We start from the raw sequence: 18,645 nt of genomic DNA, 5'->3' as shown, positions 1-18,645 counted from the left end.
GGTGGACAGGTCCTGCAGGGTGGCCAGGAGACTCACTGTGTGCAGAAGGCAAAGCAGACTGTAGGGCAGTAGGACCCAGAAGGCAAAAGCAGTGCAAAGACACCATTGCCACCAGCTTGGATAGCTACTGTCCCTCCACAACGAGGTTCCCCTTTTTCTACTACTACTGCCTCCCAGAAATAGCTACCATATATAATTGATCATATAGATGCAAATAGCTATTTATATATGCTTTTCAAGGTATTTTTACATTAATGGGATCATGCAGTTCATAACATTTTCCAGCCATCTGCACATACTCCATTACACAGATGGAGGAAATTTCTTTCATTAGTCTCCCCTGGTCGATATTGTGGCTACAGCAGGCTGTGCACACCCTGAGGCTCACCTCTCTGTGGGCGTGGGTCAGGATTCCCCGGATCAATTCCAGAAGTAGAATTGTGGCATTAAGAGGACACACAGCTTAAACGTTGGTCAGTAGAGTTGAATTTCTCCCAAAGAGCCGGTGCTGAGCAGCAGGTGGTGTCCCAGAGCCTGACCCTCCCAGGGCAGGTCACTTCCACCCGGTGCCCTTGTCAGTCTCATGGTTGGTTGGTTGTCCTTCCTCACTGCTTGGCTTCCTCCTGACTTGTCAGTGGGCTGCCTGCCTTCCCATCTCCTCTCTCTGGAGCCCAGGAGGCCTGATGTAGAACTCTTCCTCCAGAAAGAAAGCTCTCATAAAGAAGGATTGGTCTCCCTGCCAGGGACTGGATGGTCCCTGTGCCACCCGAGAGTGGGTGCACAGTGGGACTCTACCTGGGAAACACAGCTCCCTGAAAGCCAGTGTTCATCTGTCCTTGGCTTCAAAGCAAAATCCTTTAACTCCATGTCCCTTCTGCTCGAAAGTCTGACACCATCACCCTGCCTTCCACTTACCAAGACTTTCCATAGTGACGTTTTCTGAGAGCAGTAGTGCCTGGGGACACAGAGGGCACTGCTGTAGAGGAGAAGTAATGACTGAGCAGGGCCTGAAGAGCTGCAAGGCGTACATGGTGGGAAGGGGGTCACAGACGTATGGACAGTGTGCAAGTTTCCCGAGTAGTGCAGACACTGCAAGGTTCCAGGCTGTCAAGCAGCCCTATCCTCAGTGGCTGCCCTACATCCTGAGCAATGGCGTGATAGCTGCTTGGAACTAAGACAAGAACAGAGGGGGGCAGAAGTGGCCTGGATTAAGCTCTAGATGTCAGATCCTGGCCTTGTACCTGCCAGGGGTCTGGGAGAGGCCATCTGCCCTCTCTTAGCCTCAGTTTCCCTCTCTGTAAGCTTGGATAGGTATGCCTAACTCATGGGTGTTGGAGGTTAAGGAAAGTGTAGATTGGCCCATAGTATATGCTCAGTTAGTGAGGAGTGTCATTTTGGATGAACACCGGTGTTACATGGCTTGGGCCTGGCACAGATTTGCCCACTTAGGGTTCCTTCTGCCTGTGTGCTTGTGGAAGAAAGGCTCTACTTGCCTTTTGCCTCCTCTGGAGCCTGATCTGTCCACATGCAGCCAGCTGACTTTTCCCTTCTCTGCCTGTATCTAATTATAATGTGGGCTATCAATTTACAGTTCTGTCTTGCAAGGAAATGTTTCTTTGCAACAAAAAATCCTGGAATGTAAATTGCAGATGACACTTCCTTGAGACTGAGGGCCAGCAGCTCTGCTGAGGGTGCTCCTAGCTGGGCTGGTGAAAGGGTTTGCAGGAGACAAGGCCAACTGCTCCTTCCAGGCCAATCATAGAGCCCTGTGTCATGATGGGAAGGGTCCTTATGAAGTGTGAACAGTGAGAAGGCAACCTGACACAATTGTGGTATTGGTTACTGTATACCACAGTTTACACAGCTGCAAGCCCAAAGTCATTAGCCTCCACTGCTGCACATGTCCAAGACTGGATCATTCCAGTCCCTGAAGCTTGGTTAGAGAGAACATATTCCTTAAGGACATCAAGCCTGCCTAGATGGACAACATGCAGATTTTTTTAGCACAGGGCCATCAGCTGCCCCTCCTGCCCTCTATCAAAACCTCAGTGCTCTCTTCTCACTTCTATAAGACTCATGAGCTTCCTTGGGCAGGGCCACTGCCAGCAGGAGCCTTTAGGTGCCAGGCAGGTTCCATGCACATTAGGATGGGCTCAGGCCAAACAAAGGATGATTCACTGCAGTGTGATTGGTTCTGGAGTGGTGGTCTGCTGGCCATGGCAAACTGCTCCCTTGTGAACAAAACAGTGGCCCATGTTCAAGCCAATGGCTGACATGTAGAAATATGAACCCGCTGATGCCAGGTGCTCCCATTTTCCATAAAAGCTAGTAATATGGATTTTTAGGGACAATATGTAGACTTTCAATGTTGACTTCAATTTTGGGGAAACACTTGAAAGACTAACATACCATATCAGCAGGACTTGCTCAGCTACAGGGCAAGAATCTATTTTCTTTAAAGCAGAATTTGTAAATGTTGCCTCAATCAGTGGGAGCTGCAAGAAGACCTGAAGCAGGAGAAATCAGGATAGCCATATCCAAGGTTGCCCTGGAATTTTGAGAAATTGTTCCATTAGTTCATCGACCTAAGGCTAATCAGGCTTCAGGGACTGGAATGATTCAGTCTTGGACATGTGCAGCAGTGGAGGCTAATGACTTTGGGCTTGCAGCTGAAGACCTGCATGTTATCCTGGCTGAATCCTTTGGGATCCTGTCTACCATCTGTCCTCTCTGTCTCCTGGTGTTTACTTCAGGGTCTGGGAAGCACTAGGGAAGCCTCAGCACCCTGGTAAAGGTCTAGGGCCTAGACTTGCACCTCACATATCAGTGTTTCCACACTGAGAGAGTTAGTGCTTCCTGAATCCTGGGCGGGTTGTCTGTAGTCCATGAAGCCTCGGGCAAAGGCAGGGAAGAGCAATCATGTGAGACTTCCAGAACCACAGCTAAGACAGAACTTATCTTTACCTGGGGGATTCTTCTGTACAGAGTCCTGGGCTCTTTGCCTGCCTCACCTGAGTCCCATCCCTGCTCCTGGGCCTTCAGCCTGTGATAGGCAAACAGAAAGACTGGGAGGAGGAGGAAACTCCATGCATCAGGAAGTCATAAGGCACCCAGGCCTGGACAACCAGCTCCGGCATGGGACAGGGCTGTTTTCAGCCTTGTTATCCTAGCTCTTCTCTCATGTATATGGTAGACCCCATGGAGAGGACCTCCTGCACCCTTCAGAGAGTATTTGGACATTTCGGGGTAAGAAACCCAGGGCTGGCATTGCCCCTATGCAGGAGATGAGGCTGAATGCCTTAATGGGCTCCAAAGATCAAGGGTGGAGGTGAGGGGACCCTGAGTGCTCAAGCCCCCTCAGCACTCATAGTGGACCCTCAGTGAAATCAGGTGAGGATCTGACCACACGGGTCACACATCTTGGTTTTGACGTAGTTGCTTCCTTATGAGGAGTCCTTGGAAATGCAGTTTTTGGGTGACCTGCTATTAGTAGCCAATCAGAGGAAAGACAGCCCTCATCCCTCCCTCACACAGATCTTTGGATATTGACTTTGCAGAAGAATATGATATGAGATTTTATGATACTGACTTACATCAACACACGATGGATGAAATTGTTTGCAGATATAAGTTGGATGTCGACAATATCCTCCGTAAGTAGCCACCTTGGTGCCTCTAAGTGACAAACTCCCTACAGTAGGCTGCCTTCCCCTCAGCCCACCAGGCCTTTAAAGCCCTTGCTGGCCATTCACTGTTGGTCCTGTGAGGATAGATCAGCATGGACAAGTAGAAGGAGAGACCTGGCTGGGAAGCCTGGTGACCTATACCTCAAAGCTGGGAAGTCATCAACCACAAGAGCCTCTCCTAGCAGGGCTTTAACCCTTGCCAGGAATGGCTGTGGTGTGCTGGGTGTGCCCCAGAGCTGTATTCCCCCTCCCTTGGCTCAGCTCTCACTGGCCTTGAGAGACAAGGACCCGAATCCATTGAGTCTGCTGGCGAGAAACACAGGCAGCCCTGGGCCAGGTGCACTGGGAGCTTCACAGGAGAATGTGTGCATCTGGGATTGACACAGGATGCCAGCTTCCAGGCCCAGGCCCAGGCCCAGGAATCCTGGCACAGGCACACATTACTTGTCTGACCTTGACCAAATGAGGGTTCTATTCTCAGCTTCTTTTTCCTCTACTGCAAGAGGAAGTCAATATGACAGTCGAGCTAAACCACATCCCCTATGTAAGCCTATAATGTAAGGAAATACTCAGGCATCAGGTATTCCTCCATGATGGGTGAGTGGCCAGTAGAAGCACATGTTGGGTACGTAGATGTGCCCTCACGCTGAGATGGGTGTGATCCTCCCCAGAGAGCAGGGTGGTACAGTAGGACTATCTCCCGCTGAGCCTCCCCAGTGCATTCATTGGACCTGATGAGATTGTGTGCCGTGATGTCTTACTGCAGGGCCATCTGGTAAATCCAGAGCTACCTCCAGACATCACAACATTACACAGTAAATGTTTCAGTCCCTTAAGAGAAATGGTGTCTCTTAGGGACAGGACAGGCCCCACATTCCTAAGCAGCTGTCCCTTCCCCTCTATTCGCTGTGCCTTCTGTTGTTTATTGTGGTCTAAAGAAGTGTCCCTCTCAACATTTATTTTGTTCTTTGTTATTTCATTGTCTCCCTCCCATCCCTCAAATGTAGGGCCCTTGAGAGCAGGGACTTAATCTTTTCCATTCCAACCAGGCATTGCACAGGGCCTGGTGCATGGCAGGGGCTCAGAGGAAGGCAGCAAAGAGAAGCTGGCATCTGCCAGTGTTAGTCTGCTTGCCAGGGGCCAGCTGAGGGGAGATGGATGGATGGACATGCTCCTTGACATTATTCTCTTGTGGTTTTCTCCTAGATAAAAAACCTCTACTTAAGGATGATGAATCTTTAGCTTGCCCAGGACATATATTTAAGGAGCCTGGACAGTAAGTACCTCAGGTCAGGGACCAGTGGGCAGTTTTTGTCACCATGTGCTATACAGAATGTGGGATGCTACTTCTGCTGTGACACTACATGTCTGTTTCAGAGGGCTCAGGGCATCCTTCATAACTACTCTTATTGGTCCTCCCCTGAGATGCTCAGGGTTCTGCTGTGGCTCAGTCTCTGCTGAGGAGGGCAGAATATGAGAACTGATGTTCCCAAGGGTGGTGCCTTTGCTACATGCAGCCTATCAGGGCTAAGCCAAAACTTTGTAAATAGAGAAGAGTCAGGATGGTGATACCAAGCCGACCTCCTTGGAAACTTAGCCTATGGCCATGATGGCATCTGACCCATGCAGGGTTCCTCATGCCTGGTCAGCCTTCACTGCAGAGGTTGACCTTGTAGGGCTTGGGATGAGCCCCCTCTTATCCATGCTGTGTGCTCAATGATGGATCAAAAGCCTGCTTATCAGAGTCTTTACAATGAGGACAGCTGTAGGCTGTGGTTTGAGCCAAGTGCAAGAACAAAACGTCTGCAGGGTAGTACACACGACATGACCTTTCTGTGCTTTAGGGTGGTCATCGTTCAATACAGCCTGAACAATGGTGTCACCTTCATTGAGGAGAGCATGAAAGTAACCAGCCTGAATTGTGTGAGTGCCACAGTGGGGCGGCATCCTCCATCCTGGGACTGTCAAGAGCACTGGCATTGGAGGAGAAGATAGTTGGCGGGGGGGAGGGGGGGCACGGAAAGAGGACACATGCTGGAGGGCCTGAGAAAGTAGCTTATGCAGACAGGCAGCTGGGACGACTTCTCACAGCCAGCTTGGGGCCCTCAGCCCTTCATCGGCAAACCATCCGCACATCAGGCTTGTGAGGTGCCCTGGGAGTGCTTCCACAAGAGCACCTGCCATGTAGCTTCCTGTCTAGCAGGTGCTACAGAACCTCTGCTGTCTCTCTCTGGGAACCAGGTGTCCCTGAAGGCAAAGGAAAGGGAATGGTTAGAGCTCTAAGCAGAGTCCAGAAATGGTGCTGGGGCTCTGCCACCCCGCCTCGCCCCTTGCCACCTCTGCTGGCCCAAGAATAGTGGTGGGGAGCTCGGGGCTCCATCCTGCATTCCAGCTGGGCAAGTGGGAGAGGCTTGGAGGCAAGTGTTAGGAGCCCGAGTCCAGGACCTCTGGGTCAGTGGGGTGCTCCAAACCTGGGCCCCAGACACAGGGGATCTGGAGGGCGGGACCCACTGTGGCCCTGTGCAATCAGGGTGTTTCAGCAGCTGCTGACACAGATGAACCCACACACGCCCATCACTGCCCGCAAGCCCAAGACCGCTTGAGGAACACCCCTGTCATTTTGCAGAGGGCATCAGCCTCCCCTCTGCCTCTGCTGCTTTCTTGTGCTCCTCAGCCATCCGTCTCCGCTAACTCTCTGACCTCTGCTGGACCTTGCTCTCCGGCACTTGGTGGGAAGCTGCCAGGGCTGTGGGGAGGGCCTGGGACTCAGCTCAGGGACGGGCACGTGGGAAAGAGGGTGCTGCTCCCAGGTGCCCACTTCTCAGAGCTCCACGTCACCCGGACACCTGGGGCGGGGCAGCATGACATGGGCGACAGAGCACGTTAGGCACAGGAAGAGGGCTGCCTGGGAGGAGCGATGCCCGTGCCTGATTGCCACCAGCCTAGTGTCCAGTCCCAGCTGGGAGGGTTCCAGCAGCACAGACAGTCCTCCGACTGTGTGTTCACTTGTGTCAGGACAGGCACTCACCGACCAGCAGACCACACTCAGCCATTTGTCCCTCAGGAGCCTGACAGGCCGCCCTCAGCAGGCACATTTAGGAAAGAACTCAGGAGGAGCCTGAGTTCATGGGCCCCCACCCTGCTTCGCCCTCCTGGGCACAGACTCTGTCCCCTGTAGCTCCCCTGCGTCAGGGAAAGCCGAGCATTTGGTTTAGGGCAGGACTGCACCGCGTGCGGCTGAGGCGTGCAGTGAGGGCTGGCATGTCACACATGGGGATTCCGGTCCTTGTCAGGGCTCTGGGCCAGAGCCTCGGAACGAAGCCAGTGGTGGGCTCTGTGGCCCAGGGCTCCGCAGCGGCTCTTTGAGTGCAGTCTTGTCCTCCAGGCCTTCAGTGCTCCCTGGAGGTGGGGAAATCTGAGGTGAGTGGGAACAGGCGATGTGCAGGTGTAGTGTAAGGTGCTGGGGGGAGGCACCCAGTGAGGGCCATCCAGACCCACCCAGGACTCTGACTTTTGTGCTTTTTTCAGGCCAATACATCGGAGCCCACAGATGCCCCAAAGGAGGAGACTTCAGTCCCCACAGTTGGCACACAGAAGACAACAGTGCCCACAGTTGTCACACAGGAGGCACCAGCACCCATGGTTGTCACAGAAAAGCCTACCCTTGACTACCTATTCCCATTGTTCGTCCCAACCCTGATCATTATCGTGGTGGTGATCTGCTGTCTCTGCTGCTGCAGGAAGGTGAGTGACCCCTGTGAGTGATCCACACGGCCCTATGACACAAACTGTCCCCAGGCCACAAGGTAACCAAGCCCCACTCACCCCATGATCCTGCCAGTGGGCAGGTTCCCAGCAGCTCCCAGTTCATCACATGAGCAAACACAGGCACAGACTGTGTCTACCATTCCTGGGCAGAGACTCAGCTTGCATCTCAGGGACCCCCTGCTTCATGCTTGTTTCCAGAAGTGGCCTATGAGTTGCCCTGTCCTCTGGGGAGAAGTCACCCCAGTACCTAGTGACAAGGGAGGCATCACAGCAGCCAGGCTTCTGGAGAACTCAGGGAGACCAAGCACCAGAAGAGGCCTCTGATGCTGAGAGAGGAAAGCGGGTCCCATAGGAGGCACTGGGGCCCACAAAAGAGAATCTGCTGGAAGGGATGATTCCTAGCCTCTGGGGCAACTGAGCCTTGGAAACCAGTACAGATTTCTGCACACAACCAGTGCATCCCTCCTTCCTTCCTCAGTCATTACTAAGGGCCAGGACATGATGGGCCCCATACTTGGCACACAGGGATGGGAAAGGAGCTGCCACCATCTTGCACACAGGAGCTCACAGTCTGGTGTCTGCTCTGGTATTGGTACCTGGGGGTGGCGGGTAAAATGTCAGCCTCATAGGCTGTGGCATCAGGGCCCTAGCAAAGGAGAGACACTGGCCTCCGGGGAGGGAGAAGGGCAGACGTACTGGCTGCTGGGTTTGCAAGGACCCGGGACAGAGCTGGGTGAAGGAAGAGGAAACCACAGAGGTGGGAAAGGACAGAGCAAAGCAGCAAGACAGAAGCAGGCCAGATTGCTGTGGAGGGGGAGCTGTGAGGACAGAAAGCGGGAGTGGGGGCTGTCAGCACAGAGTGGGGACTAGGGAAGGCTGCGGGCTGTGGGAGGTGAGGGGAGAGGAGGAAGGGAATTGGATGTGTTCTCTTGTCTTCATGTCATGGAAGGGCTCCTAATGAAAACTACTGCGTGGACACCTCCGCCAGGGACCAGGCACCCTAGTCTGGCTGTCTCCCTGTCCACCGCCAGGGAGGTCCGATATCCCTTTGATAACCCAGGAGCCTGAGCCTCGGGATGCTGGAGCCGGTTGGCCACATCCCATAGACAGTGGGCTCGCAGACTGACACCCAAAGCCCACGTTCTGTCCCACTGCTGCTGAGTAGGGTCCCCTTCTGTCTGCATGGCCGAGCCAGTGCCCTCATGCTCCTCCAGCCTATGTTCATGTCTCTTTAACATTCTAGCCCTGCAAGGAGCTACCAGTACAGAAGATAGTAATGGTAAGTCCTGATTTTTGTCCTCATGTCAGCGTGCCCAGTGCCCACACAGACCTTCACAAAAGGGAACCACACAGACCTTCACAAAACCTGCCTGTGGGACATTTCTACCCCCTGCCCCACTGCCTGCCACCTACCTGGGCAGAGAGAGCTGGCCGAAAAAAGAGGGTGATGGAGCGGCAGGGAGGGGCCTCAGGAGGCCTTAGGACTCAAAACACCTTTCCCAAGTGTGCGCCACAGCCTGATCCAGGGCCTTTGCCACCAAATTAGTAACTTGAGATAACCTGTTTCAGCAAGTGCTGTGATCCTCATTGAAATATTAGTGGCTTTTTAAATTTTTATCAATTTCCAAAGGACTATTTATAGTACACAGGTGAACTTTCAGAAAAGGAGCCTTCGATTTCAGAACTTGGTCCCTGCCCAGGCTCTGATGTATGTTGGGCTGCATTTTGTTGATCTCCATCCCTGTCACCCGCCAGGGCAACAGGCTTGGCCACAATTATATTTTAGTGACTACAGGCTGGGGAGGTTGGAGGAGAGTGTGTTACTTGGCATTGAGCTGTGAGGCAGGCCCGGCCCAGATGAGCACAAAGAGCCAGGGCCGGTGAGCTGTCTGTGGATCCTCAGGGTAGAAGCCTAAAAGAGATCCAGAGGAAGTAGTTATAGCAGGACACTATGTCAGAGGAAGGGGACCGGGCCTGGGTTTGGGTAGGAAAAAGACCCCACTGGCCAGCGCTGTACTGACTGATGGCACTGTTGCCTGAGGAGGCTGCATCTGCCAGGGGCAAATGAATGCAGCCTGGGCCCCTGCAAATGCTCCCACCCTGACAGCCCTCCTGTCCACTGCACAGCCCTAAGACCAGGGTTTTCCACCAAAGGCAGACCCCGGGACCAAAGGGACAGGAGAGACTTTGTCAGCCTTTGGGGAAAAGGTCATATTTACAAATAAATTGCATTTCCTGGTTTTTACCATGTGGGACACTGACATAGTGTAGGATGCTACTGATGTGTCCTTAAAATCTCCCAATGCACCATTGCTAGTGGCCACTAAGAGGTGCGGGAGCAACAGATGTTATATGTCTGCACCAGAAGCTCCCAGACAAAACAGCAAAATGTGCTTTCTCTTCCTAGAAGCCAGAGACATGTATACAGACACGTACCCCGGTGATTGTCCCTTCTTGTATGTACCAGGAAGACACTATAAGACGGATAGAGGTGAGAAGGGCCTTTAGGTGGGGCTGAGGGACAAGGGAGGGCAGCCAGTCTATGCCCCCACATGAACCATGACTTGGGTGGAGATGAACTTTGTGGGCACTACATCGATTGCTGGGCACCAGAGAAAATGCCGAGGCCATCCCAATCCTGGGCCCCAGGAGAGGGCAAAGAGTGTGAGGTCTCCTGCCATCACCAACACCACTTGGAGCCCGGCACCAGGCTTGGAAGGGGCCCAGGTCTGCAGATGTTGGTGGCTGGCCACAGCCCACCAGTCCCAGGCTGTCTGAGGTTGTCAGCAGCACCAACAATGGCTTCCATTTTTGTGGCCAGCAGGCAGAGGAGTAAAACACAAGCTCAATCACAGTCTCCCACAGGTCAGAAAAAGAATCATTTAAGGAAAATTCTGAGCAAAGTTTGTTCCATGAGTCAGCTCAGCAGAGTGAGGGACTAAGCTAACTACGTTGTCCTTGGACACACTGACATGGGGACAAGGGCCTCAAGGAGGAGGAGGCTGTGAGGAAACATCCTCACAGAAAGTGCTAGGGCCGCACCCTGGTAGGGAGCTCCCATCCCTGCAGGGAGGCATGAAGACAGGGTGGGGAGGCCCCAGGCAGTCCTGGCTGAGGAAGGAAGAACCCAATATTCTTCCTTTATGGGCTGTGCCCTCCTCCTGGTCCTGCATCTGTGGTGATGCACCTGTTGGAACCATTCTACCAGGGCCCGGGCACGTTAGTCTAGTCTGGCTGTCTCCCTGTTGACCCTGCAAGGAGCCCCAGATGGCAACATGACAGCCTGCAGACAGTCAGCCTGGGGGCTCAAAGAAGCCAAACCGCCTCCAGACAGGGCAAAGGTCATGGCCTGGGGCTTATTCCTGCTCACAAGGCACAGCCCCACCTGCCCCCTCAGTAGGGCCCAGAGAGGCCTGAACTGCAGGTCCTGAAGTCGGGAGGCCACCTGCCCCTGGGTCCAGGGCCTCTCACTGGTGTCCTCCCCTCCTCTCTCCGGAGCAGCCCCGGAATCAGCCCTCGTCCCCACCTGCTCCTGGTGTGCCCCAGTGCAGGCCCTTGTCCCCTTCTCCCAGCTCCTGCCCAGCTCCCTGATGCCCACATCACGTTCCCCTGCAAGACCTCTCCTTGTGACCCTGCATGTCCCCCACCTTGGACCCTTCCTCTCAAAGTAGCCCCTGCCTTCTCCTCCTACACCAGAAATACAGACTCATTTCGGGTTCCAAAACAATCTGTGACCTACACTGACACTGCCTGCCCTGAAACACACAAGACCACCAGGCCCCTGCCCCAGGTGGAGACTACAGGGCGGCCTCGGTGTGTTCCTGGGGACAGAGCCCTCTGGAGCCATCTCAGGCAGAGGGGCCTCTACCCCTCTGGAGGTGACGGCCAGGCCCTGGAGCTTCCTCACAGCTACATCTGCTTTTCAGGGCAAACTGGACACCTTGTGTGACTTTGTGCAAAGCTGCAACCAGATCCCATTGATGTGGTGTCAGCCCAGGAACGCGGTAAGCAGGGGCACAGGGATGTTCCCTGAGCAGGCGCCCTTTTCTCTTTGCCCTTGGCAGCTGAGCTCAGGGACTATGGGTCAGAGAGCCCTGTCCAGGCATCGGCCGGGAGGATGCCCCAGAGGAGGAGACATGGTGCTCATGAGCCTCCCGTGTGGATTCTGGGTGGGGCGCCTGGATTTCCTTGCTGGTCCCCATCAGAAGGACAAGAAGCTTTCTTGGGGAGAGTGTTACCCAGTGCCTCCAAACTTAAGTGAAAGAGGCTGGAGAAGGAGGCAGGCCAGCAAGTTCTCCTGACCCTCAACCATCATCCCTCCCCACCGAGCTCCCCAACCTGTATCTGCTGGATCCACACCCTCATCCTCTGAGACTCTCCTGGGCGGCTCCCTCATGTGCCAGGAATGCTGGAGGTCATGGTGACATCCCCATGTTGTTGACCAACATTGCGTGCTTTTGCCAGCTAGTAGAGTCCCTCCACGTGCCACTGCCTGTGACAGTGGGGAGAAGCCTGCATGTTACAGGTGTTCCCCTTGGAATTTAATAGTTGTGATGGCTAATTGTTACAGAGCTCCTCCTATGCCAGCTGCCAGTCTAAGAACTTTCCATAATTTCACATTCAATCCTGCCAGTAACTGTACGTGCAGGTACTAATATGCCACTTTTTCCAAGGGGAACTAAGGCACAGAGAAATCAAGCAACTTGCCCCAGGTCACAGAACCTGGGAGTGGCAGAGCTAGACTTGAACCCCAGGGCCTGCCACCACCCTTCTCACTGCCCTGCCCGCCCCCCCCATCAGGTCAGCACTCATGAAACCATAATGGTTTCCCCAAAATCAATGCAGGGCTCAGAATTAGGGCCCATGAATAGCATGCTCCTGGCTTGCCTGGGAATCATGTGCCTAAGTTTCCCCATGATCAGAACCTCGGACTGGGCCAGGTGCCTGGAGGACGTGGTGTCCCCAGTATCTATAGTGCGGGCTGCATTAGTCATTTGCTTGGTTCAGGCAAGCATGACTGTCCCTGGTGGCCAGGTGAGCATTAGGAGTCCTGGGCATGCCTGGGAGTGGGGACCCTGCTGAGGAGACACACTGGATGTGTGCTAACACACATCCAGGCTTGCCTGGGAATCATTCCCTGGGCTTCCCCATGTTCAGACCCTTTTCAAAGACTGGGCCCAGTGCCTAGAGAATGTTGTGGTCCCCAGTATCTGTAGTGAGGCCTGCCCTGGTCACATTCAATGAATACTCACTGTCTGGCTGGGCAGATGGACCTTCAGAATGCTGAGCAGTATCATTCTCTTCCCACACCAAGAGACCGATGGGTTCTGCTGCCATCTTCCCATCACCCATGGGAAGGTACCCCTACACTCCCTGACTTTGGGGGACCTGGATCCTGGCCTGAGGGCTGAGATGAAGGCTTATCCCTTCATCACATACTCCCACAGAAAGCCTGGGAAACACTGGAGCTGCAAGGCCTCCTTGCTTCCCAGGCCCCCAGTCCAACAAGGAACATCAAGTCCAATACCAGAGGGAAAGGGTGTTCTGAGTCAGAAAACCTGGAGTGGCTGGGGGACACAGGGAAGACTTCCAACAGCTGAACAGAGTCTTAAAATAGCAGCCCAGCCTGGAAACCAGCACCCAAGAGAGGAAGGGCATCAAGAAAGGCCTACTGTGTTGGTCCAAAGGGTTTAAATCCCTGAGCCAAAGACACCAAAGCCTTCTGGTCCTAATTCCAGTGGCTTCCCAGTGACCTTCTCTCTCTTCTTTTCCTACAGGGGAAGTATATCATCTTCAACTTCGTGAATCCCCTCTGCGGGCAGTTGCCCTATAGCCCAAACATTTGCCTTCCACCCAGCCAGGAGTGCTTTCCTCTCAACAGCTGCTGCTCACAATGCCAACACCCCTGCTTCATATGCTCCCAGCCACCCTCCAGGATGCTGTCACTGCTCCCTCCTCCTGCCCATGCACTCTCCAGAACTACTTTGTCACTCCCACCCCCATAACCCAGCCTCTAAAGTCCCCAAGACCCAAGACTGTTAAGAGCTCTTTATGTACCAAATTGGATATATATATATTGAGTCTTGGTTTACAATCAAAGGAGTTGGAATTGTGGCTGATCAACAAGAATTTGTTGCCTGGTAAGCACTGTTTCTCTGTATGTGACGTATCTATACTGCTCCTGCCAGGAGAAAGCACCCTGTTGTTCTGTGGATGCAGACGTTGATGCGCCCGAGTCCCCACAGCCCACTCTTTATCTGTCATGTGGAGATTTAGCCAAATTCTGTTCTTTGAGGAAAACCCATAGTGTCTCTGAAATGTGAATATGCCCTGTGTCAACCAGTCATTGGCTATTATTTAATATTTGGGGCAAGTTACTTAATCTCTCTGTGTTTCAATTACCTCATTGAAAAGATGGAGATAATGGTGTCTTCTCTACAGGATGGCCTTTAGGGTGATGGTGTGCACTGCAGTGTGCCTAGCACAGGGCCAGGTCCCTACTAAAGACTCAGATGTCCAGTAGCTAATGTCTTTGTTTTTTGTTTTAGGAGTGGACAGAAAGATGAGCTCAGAGACATCAAGAAATATCTGGTGAGGTCAGGGCAGTCAGAATGGAGACCATGCCTGAGCCTTTCAGCTCTGGCCACCAGGGCATGGGGTTGGTATACCCCCAGGTCCACCACGCACATAACCTCCAAAACACCAGTGGGAAAAGCCATGGTATTTACTACCTCCTTCAAAAATGTTAGTTCCTTTTCCATACCCTTAATATTTCTCATGATACAAAGGAGAACCGTGGTGCCCACTTTCCTGAGCTTTCAAATCTGCTTCCCTCCTGACAGAGGCAGACTTCCCAGTTGTTCAAACCCTTTCTCATTAAGTCTGTGTTGACCTGATCAAAGTTTTTCTTCTACACTAACATGTTTGAAAACCATCCATATATAAGGCCCCATTTTTAAAATTCCAGAACATGGGAGTGACGTTATAGCATTTCCCTGGACCATGGTGTCTGAAAAGGGCAGGAGAAATTACTACATTCTGACCTCACCACCCCTCTCCCAGGCTGTCATTGCACTACAGTGAAAGGGTTCCCTCCAGCCTATGGTTTCTCCGGGGGGGGCGGGGAGGAGAGGGGAGAGACTAAGGTGGACATCTAGCCTTTCCCACCTTTATGGGACACTCCCAGAAAACCTACTCTGGTCTCCCTAACCAGAATCACAGGTGTAAGCTGTAGGGATTGAGTGTGGAATTTGATTTGGATGGAATAGATAGGAAGGTCTCATAGCAACCAGTGTTCAGAAATTGGCAGATTGTGTTCCCCCTCTTGGTGATCCCGGAGTACAGATACTAGCAAGTAGTTCTCAAAGAGAACCAAGACAATGGTCCCATCTAGTCAAGGAAACTTAGGGCAGTTCTGCCTGTTTCAGGCCTCCAGCCAACAAGCCATGCAGCCCTTACAGCCTGTTGTAGCCCTTCACCCAGGCAGGGAAGCAAATTTCTACCCCCATCTACGAGTGAATATGGCCTCCAGTTCACAGTCAGGAAGCCTAACCAGAATACCTGAAAGCTGCATAGCTCATCTTATTGCACTGCTTACAGTGGCATCCAAGCAAAGAATGCATCCGGCAACTCTTCCCAACTGCAGAACCAAAGTGGTGGCCCTATCTGGCCAGAGAACTTCGTGGGCAGTTCTGCCTGATTTTTGTCTATAACCAATGAAGCATCTTGGAGTCTGTTCTGCTGTCCTGCCTAGAGAGGGAAATGGGTTCATGGCCCCACATGCTACTGAGTAGAGCACTAGGCAGTCTGACCAGAGAACTTGGGCAACTACAGAGCCCATTCTACAACCACACTGGTGCGTGGAATCAAGAAAACAGTGCTATCTGACTGTTCCCAGCCAGTATCACTCCACTGACCTCAGGGCTTGGACAGTGGCCTCACTCAAATAGAAAGCCTGATAGCAAGCCCCACTTACTCAAATACACTGTCTACTGACCCTTCCAGAACCTCAAGCTGAGCTGACTTGTGAAGAACTGTGTCTGCCGGAGCAAACTTGTAAAGTCAGGACTAAGAGACTGTTTAGTCAAATGTGTACATACCAACACAATGAATCTGAAAATCACAATCAGGTAAACATGACACAGTGAGTACAAACTAATAAAGTTCCAGTAACTGACTTTAAAGAGATGGAGATATATGAACTTTATGGCAGAGAATTCAGAATAATCATTTTAAAGAACTTTAGTGAACTACATGAACACACAGGCACAAAACTAAACAAAATTAGGAAAAACAATACATGAACAAAATGAGAAGATCAGCAAGGAAATCGAAACATTGTGAAAAGAAAGCCTTACCGAGATGGAGTCAGAAGGCCAACATGGAATCTACCACAAAAACCAAGAGCACACTTTACACACTGTATGTTAGACAATTTGACAATAAATTGTACTAAAAAATTAAAAAAAAAATTTTTTTAATTGAAAAGGCCAACAGGGGGAGCTCTCAGGCCCTACCTCTCTTCCTCAATTTCAGACTCCACAGGAAGAGACCAAACCCCTCAAGTCCACAACTACTTTACTATGCTGACAGGAGGAAGAAAGGTTTTCCTCCTTCCCCAGCAACAGCCCTGCCAATGAGAAACTGTCTCAACTCAGCCAATGGAAACTCACTATACTTCAGATTCCCAGTTTACTCCAGTGACTTTTTTTTTTTTTATAACAGCCCTCCAAACTTCCCTTTTCCTCTGTTTAAAGAGCAGTCCTCTCCTTTGTTCTCAGGATTTGCCTGTGGTTTTGCAGTAGCTTGCCTGTTCCAAATTGCAGTTCTCTGCTATTCCTGGTAAAATAACTGACAGTTTTATTTCTAAGGTTAACAATAATTGGTGATCAGAAGTGGGATCTAGAGAAGACCCCCAACAATTCCAAGGCTGGTGAGCAAACAGATGGTGGTACCCCCAGAGCTAATTGGACTCACTGCTTTCTTGCCAACCCTGGAGTTTGAGGGTAAGTTTTCTCCTGGATTTTGTGCTCCACTCTCTGTGTATGAGTTCTCCTGGCTTTATTCAGAATCTGTTTTCAGGCCTTGTCCTTTCTGTGAGTATAGCCTTTGGCCTGACACGTTTTTGGAAATGGACTATTGCTATTGAACTGTACTGGCCTTTGGTCTGATTCCTTTGGGAACTAGCCCATTCCTATTGAAACTGCACCATTTAGAAATTGTTCTTTTTGCTCTAGATTAACAACAACAACAACAACAACAACAACAAACCCTCCAAGAATGGGATCCCAGTCATCAAAATGCTTTGAGACTTTCCCCACCACCACTGGGACTTTAGATTTAAAATCTGTGGTGCCTCCTCATGCACATTTATAACTAAGTAGACCAACTTAACCAAAAGTAATTTAGAACTGCATTGACCACTGTGGGGAATTTTCAGTCTCCCACACTTGTTTTTTTCAAAATTAAATTAGAAAGTCATGGCTTCAGCTAACAAAAACAAATGAAAACAAACAAGCAAATTGAATGGGATGTCTGTTTTAACTGGTATCTTGAAACTTCCAAACATTTTCAGGATTCTAAGTTTGCCTCTGTCTTTTTGGGGGGTGTTTTAATTCATTTACTCCTAATCAAAAATTCATTTTGATACATAATATATACAAAATTCAAAAGTTACAGAGGGTATGCAATGAAAAAGAAATCTCCCCGTCACTATGCCTGCCCAGTTCCCTTCCTGGAAGGCAGCCTCAGTTACAAACCCCTCTGTTTCTTTCCAAAGTTAATCAATGTATACATAAGTATATATGCGCATAGTATTTTATTTTTTCTTTTATTTTTTAATTTTTACTTTTATTTATTTATTTAATTTCAAGTTAGTTGACATACAGTGTAGTATTGGTTTCAGGAGTAGAATCCAGTGATTCATCTCTTACATATGACACCCAGTGCTCATTCTAACAAGTACCCTCCTTAATACCCATCACCATTTAGCTCATCCCCCCACTCACCTCCCTTCCAGCAACCCTCAACTTTTTCTCTTTAAGAGTCTCTTGTGGTTTGTCTCCCTCTGTTTTCTCCCTCCCTCTCTCTTTCCTATTTTTCCTTAATTTCTTTGTTGTTCATCTGTTGTGTTTCTTAAATTCCACATGTGAGTGAAATCATAAAATATCTGTCTTCCTCTGATGGACTTATTTTTCTCGGCATAATACACTCTATTTCCACCCACATTGTTCCAAATGGCAAGATTTCATTCGTTTTCATCACCAAGTAATATTTCATTGTGTGTGTGTGTGTATATGTATGTATATATATACATATATACATGTATATGTATATGTAGATACGTATATGTATATATATATGGCATATCTTCTTTACCCATTCATCAGTAAATGGACATTTGGGGTCTTTCCATAATTTGACTATTGTTGATAGTTCTGCTATAAACATTAGGGTGCAAGTACCATATCAATTCAGCATTTTTGTATCCTTTGGATAAATACCTAGTAGTGCAATTGCTGGGCTCTAAGGTACTTCTATTTTTAATTTTTTGAGGAAACTCCATACTGTTTTGCAGAGTGGCTGCACCAGTTTGCATTCCCATCGGCAGTGCAAGAGGGTTCCCCTTTCACCACATCCTTGCCAACATCTGTTGTTAACTGAGTTGTTAATTTTAGCCATTCTGACAGGTGTGAGATATGTCATTGTGGTCTTGATTTGTATTTCCCTGATTATGAGTGGTGTTGAGCATCTTCTCACGTGTCTGTTAGCCATCTGGATATCTTCTTTGGAAAAGTGTCTGTTCATGTCTTCTGCCCATTTCTTCATTGGATTATTTGGGGGGGGGGTGTTGAATTTGATAAGTTCTTTATAGATTTTGGGTACTACCCTTTATCTGATAGGTCATTTGCAAATATCTTCTCCCATTCCATTAGTTGCCTTTTAGTATTGTTGATTGTTTCCTTCACTATGCAGAGACTTTTTATCTTGGTGAGGTCCCAATAGTTCATTTTTGCTTTTATTTCCCTTGCCTCCAGAGACATGTCTAGTAAGACGTTGCTGCATCCAAGTTCAAGAGATCGCTGCCTGTTTTCTCCTCCAGGATTTTGATGGTTTTCTGTCTCACATTTAGGTATTTCATCAATTTTGAATTTATTTTTGTGTATGATGTAAGAAAGTGGTCCAGTTTCAT

At 50.3% G+C, this 18,645-nt stretch overlaps 1 protein-coding gene across 4 annotated transcripts in view; it reads left to right on the top strand.

Annotated features, from left to right (window-relative positions):
- LOC122202384 (anthrax toxin receptor-like) overlaps positions 1-16,388 on the top strand; it is a 55,084-nt gene extending 38,696 nt beyond the window's left edge. The window contains exons 10-18 of one of the 4 annotated variants that reach the window (XR_006194628.1): positions 3,558-3,653; positions 4,893-4,962; positions 5,531-5,609; positions 7,215-7,430; positions 8,698-8,733; positions 9,862-9,945; positions 11,381-11,458; positions 13,232-13,594; positions 16,325-16,388. Coding sequence is in view for 3 of the 4 variants with exons in the window: in XM_042908740.1 (XP_042764674.1) it covers positions 3,558-3,653; positions 4,893-4,962; positions 5,531-5,609; positions 7,215-7,430; positions 8,698-8,733; positions 9,862-9,945; positions 11,381-11,458; positions 13,232-13,459 (887 nt within the window). In the remaining variant the exon portion in view is untranslated. Of the gene's footprint in view, positions 1-3,557; positions 3,654-4,892; positions 4,963-5,530; positions 5,610-7,214; positions 7,431-8,697; positions 8,734-9,861; positions 9,946-11,380; positions 11,459-13,231; positions 13,806-16,324 lie in introns of those variants that run through there. The other 3 variants (XM_042908740.1, XM_042908742.1, XM_042908741.1) reach the window with 3 other exon arrangements.
- Positions 16,389-18,645: the final 2,257 nt, after the last annotated feature.

The sequence above is a fragment of the Panthera leo genome, chromosome D2, assembly GCF_018350215.1.
Source record: "Panthera leo isolate Ple1 chromosome D2, P.leo_Ple1_pat1.1, whole genome shotgun sequence".
Taxonomy (NCBI): domain Eukaryota; kingdom Metazoa; phylum Chordata; class Mammalia; order Carnivora; family Felidae; genus Panthera; species Panthera leo.
The sequence above is the reverse complement of the archived record's forward strand: the minus strand, read 5'-3'. Positions and strand labels throughout refer to the sequence as shown.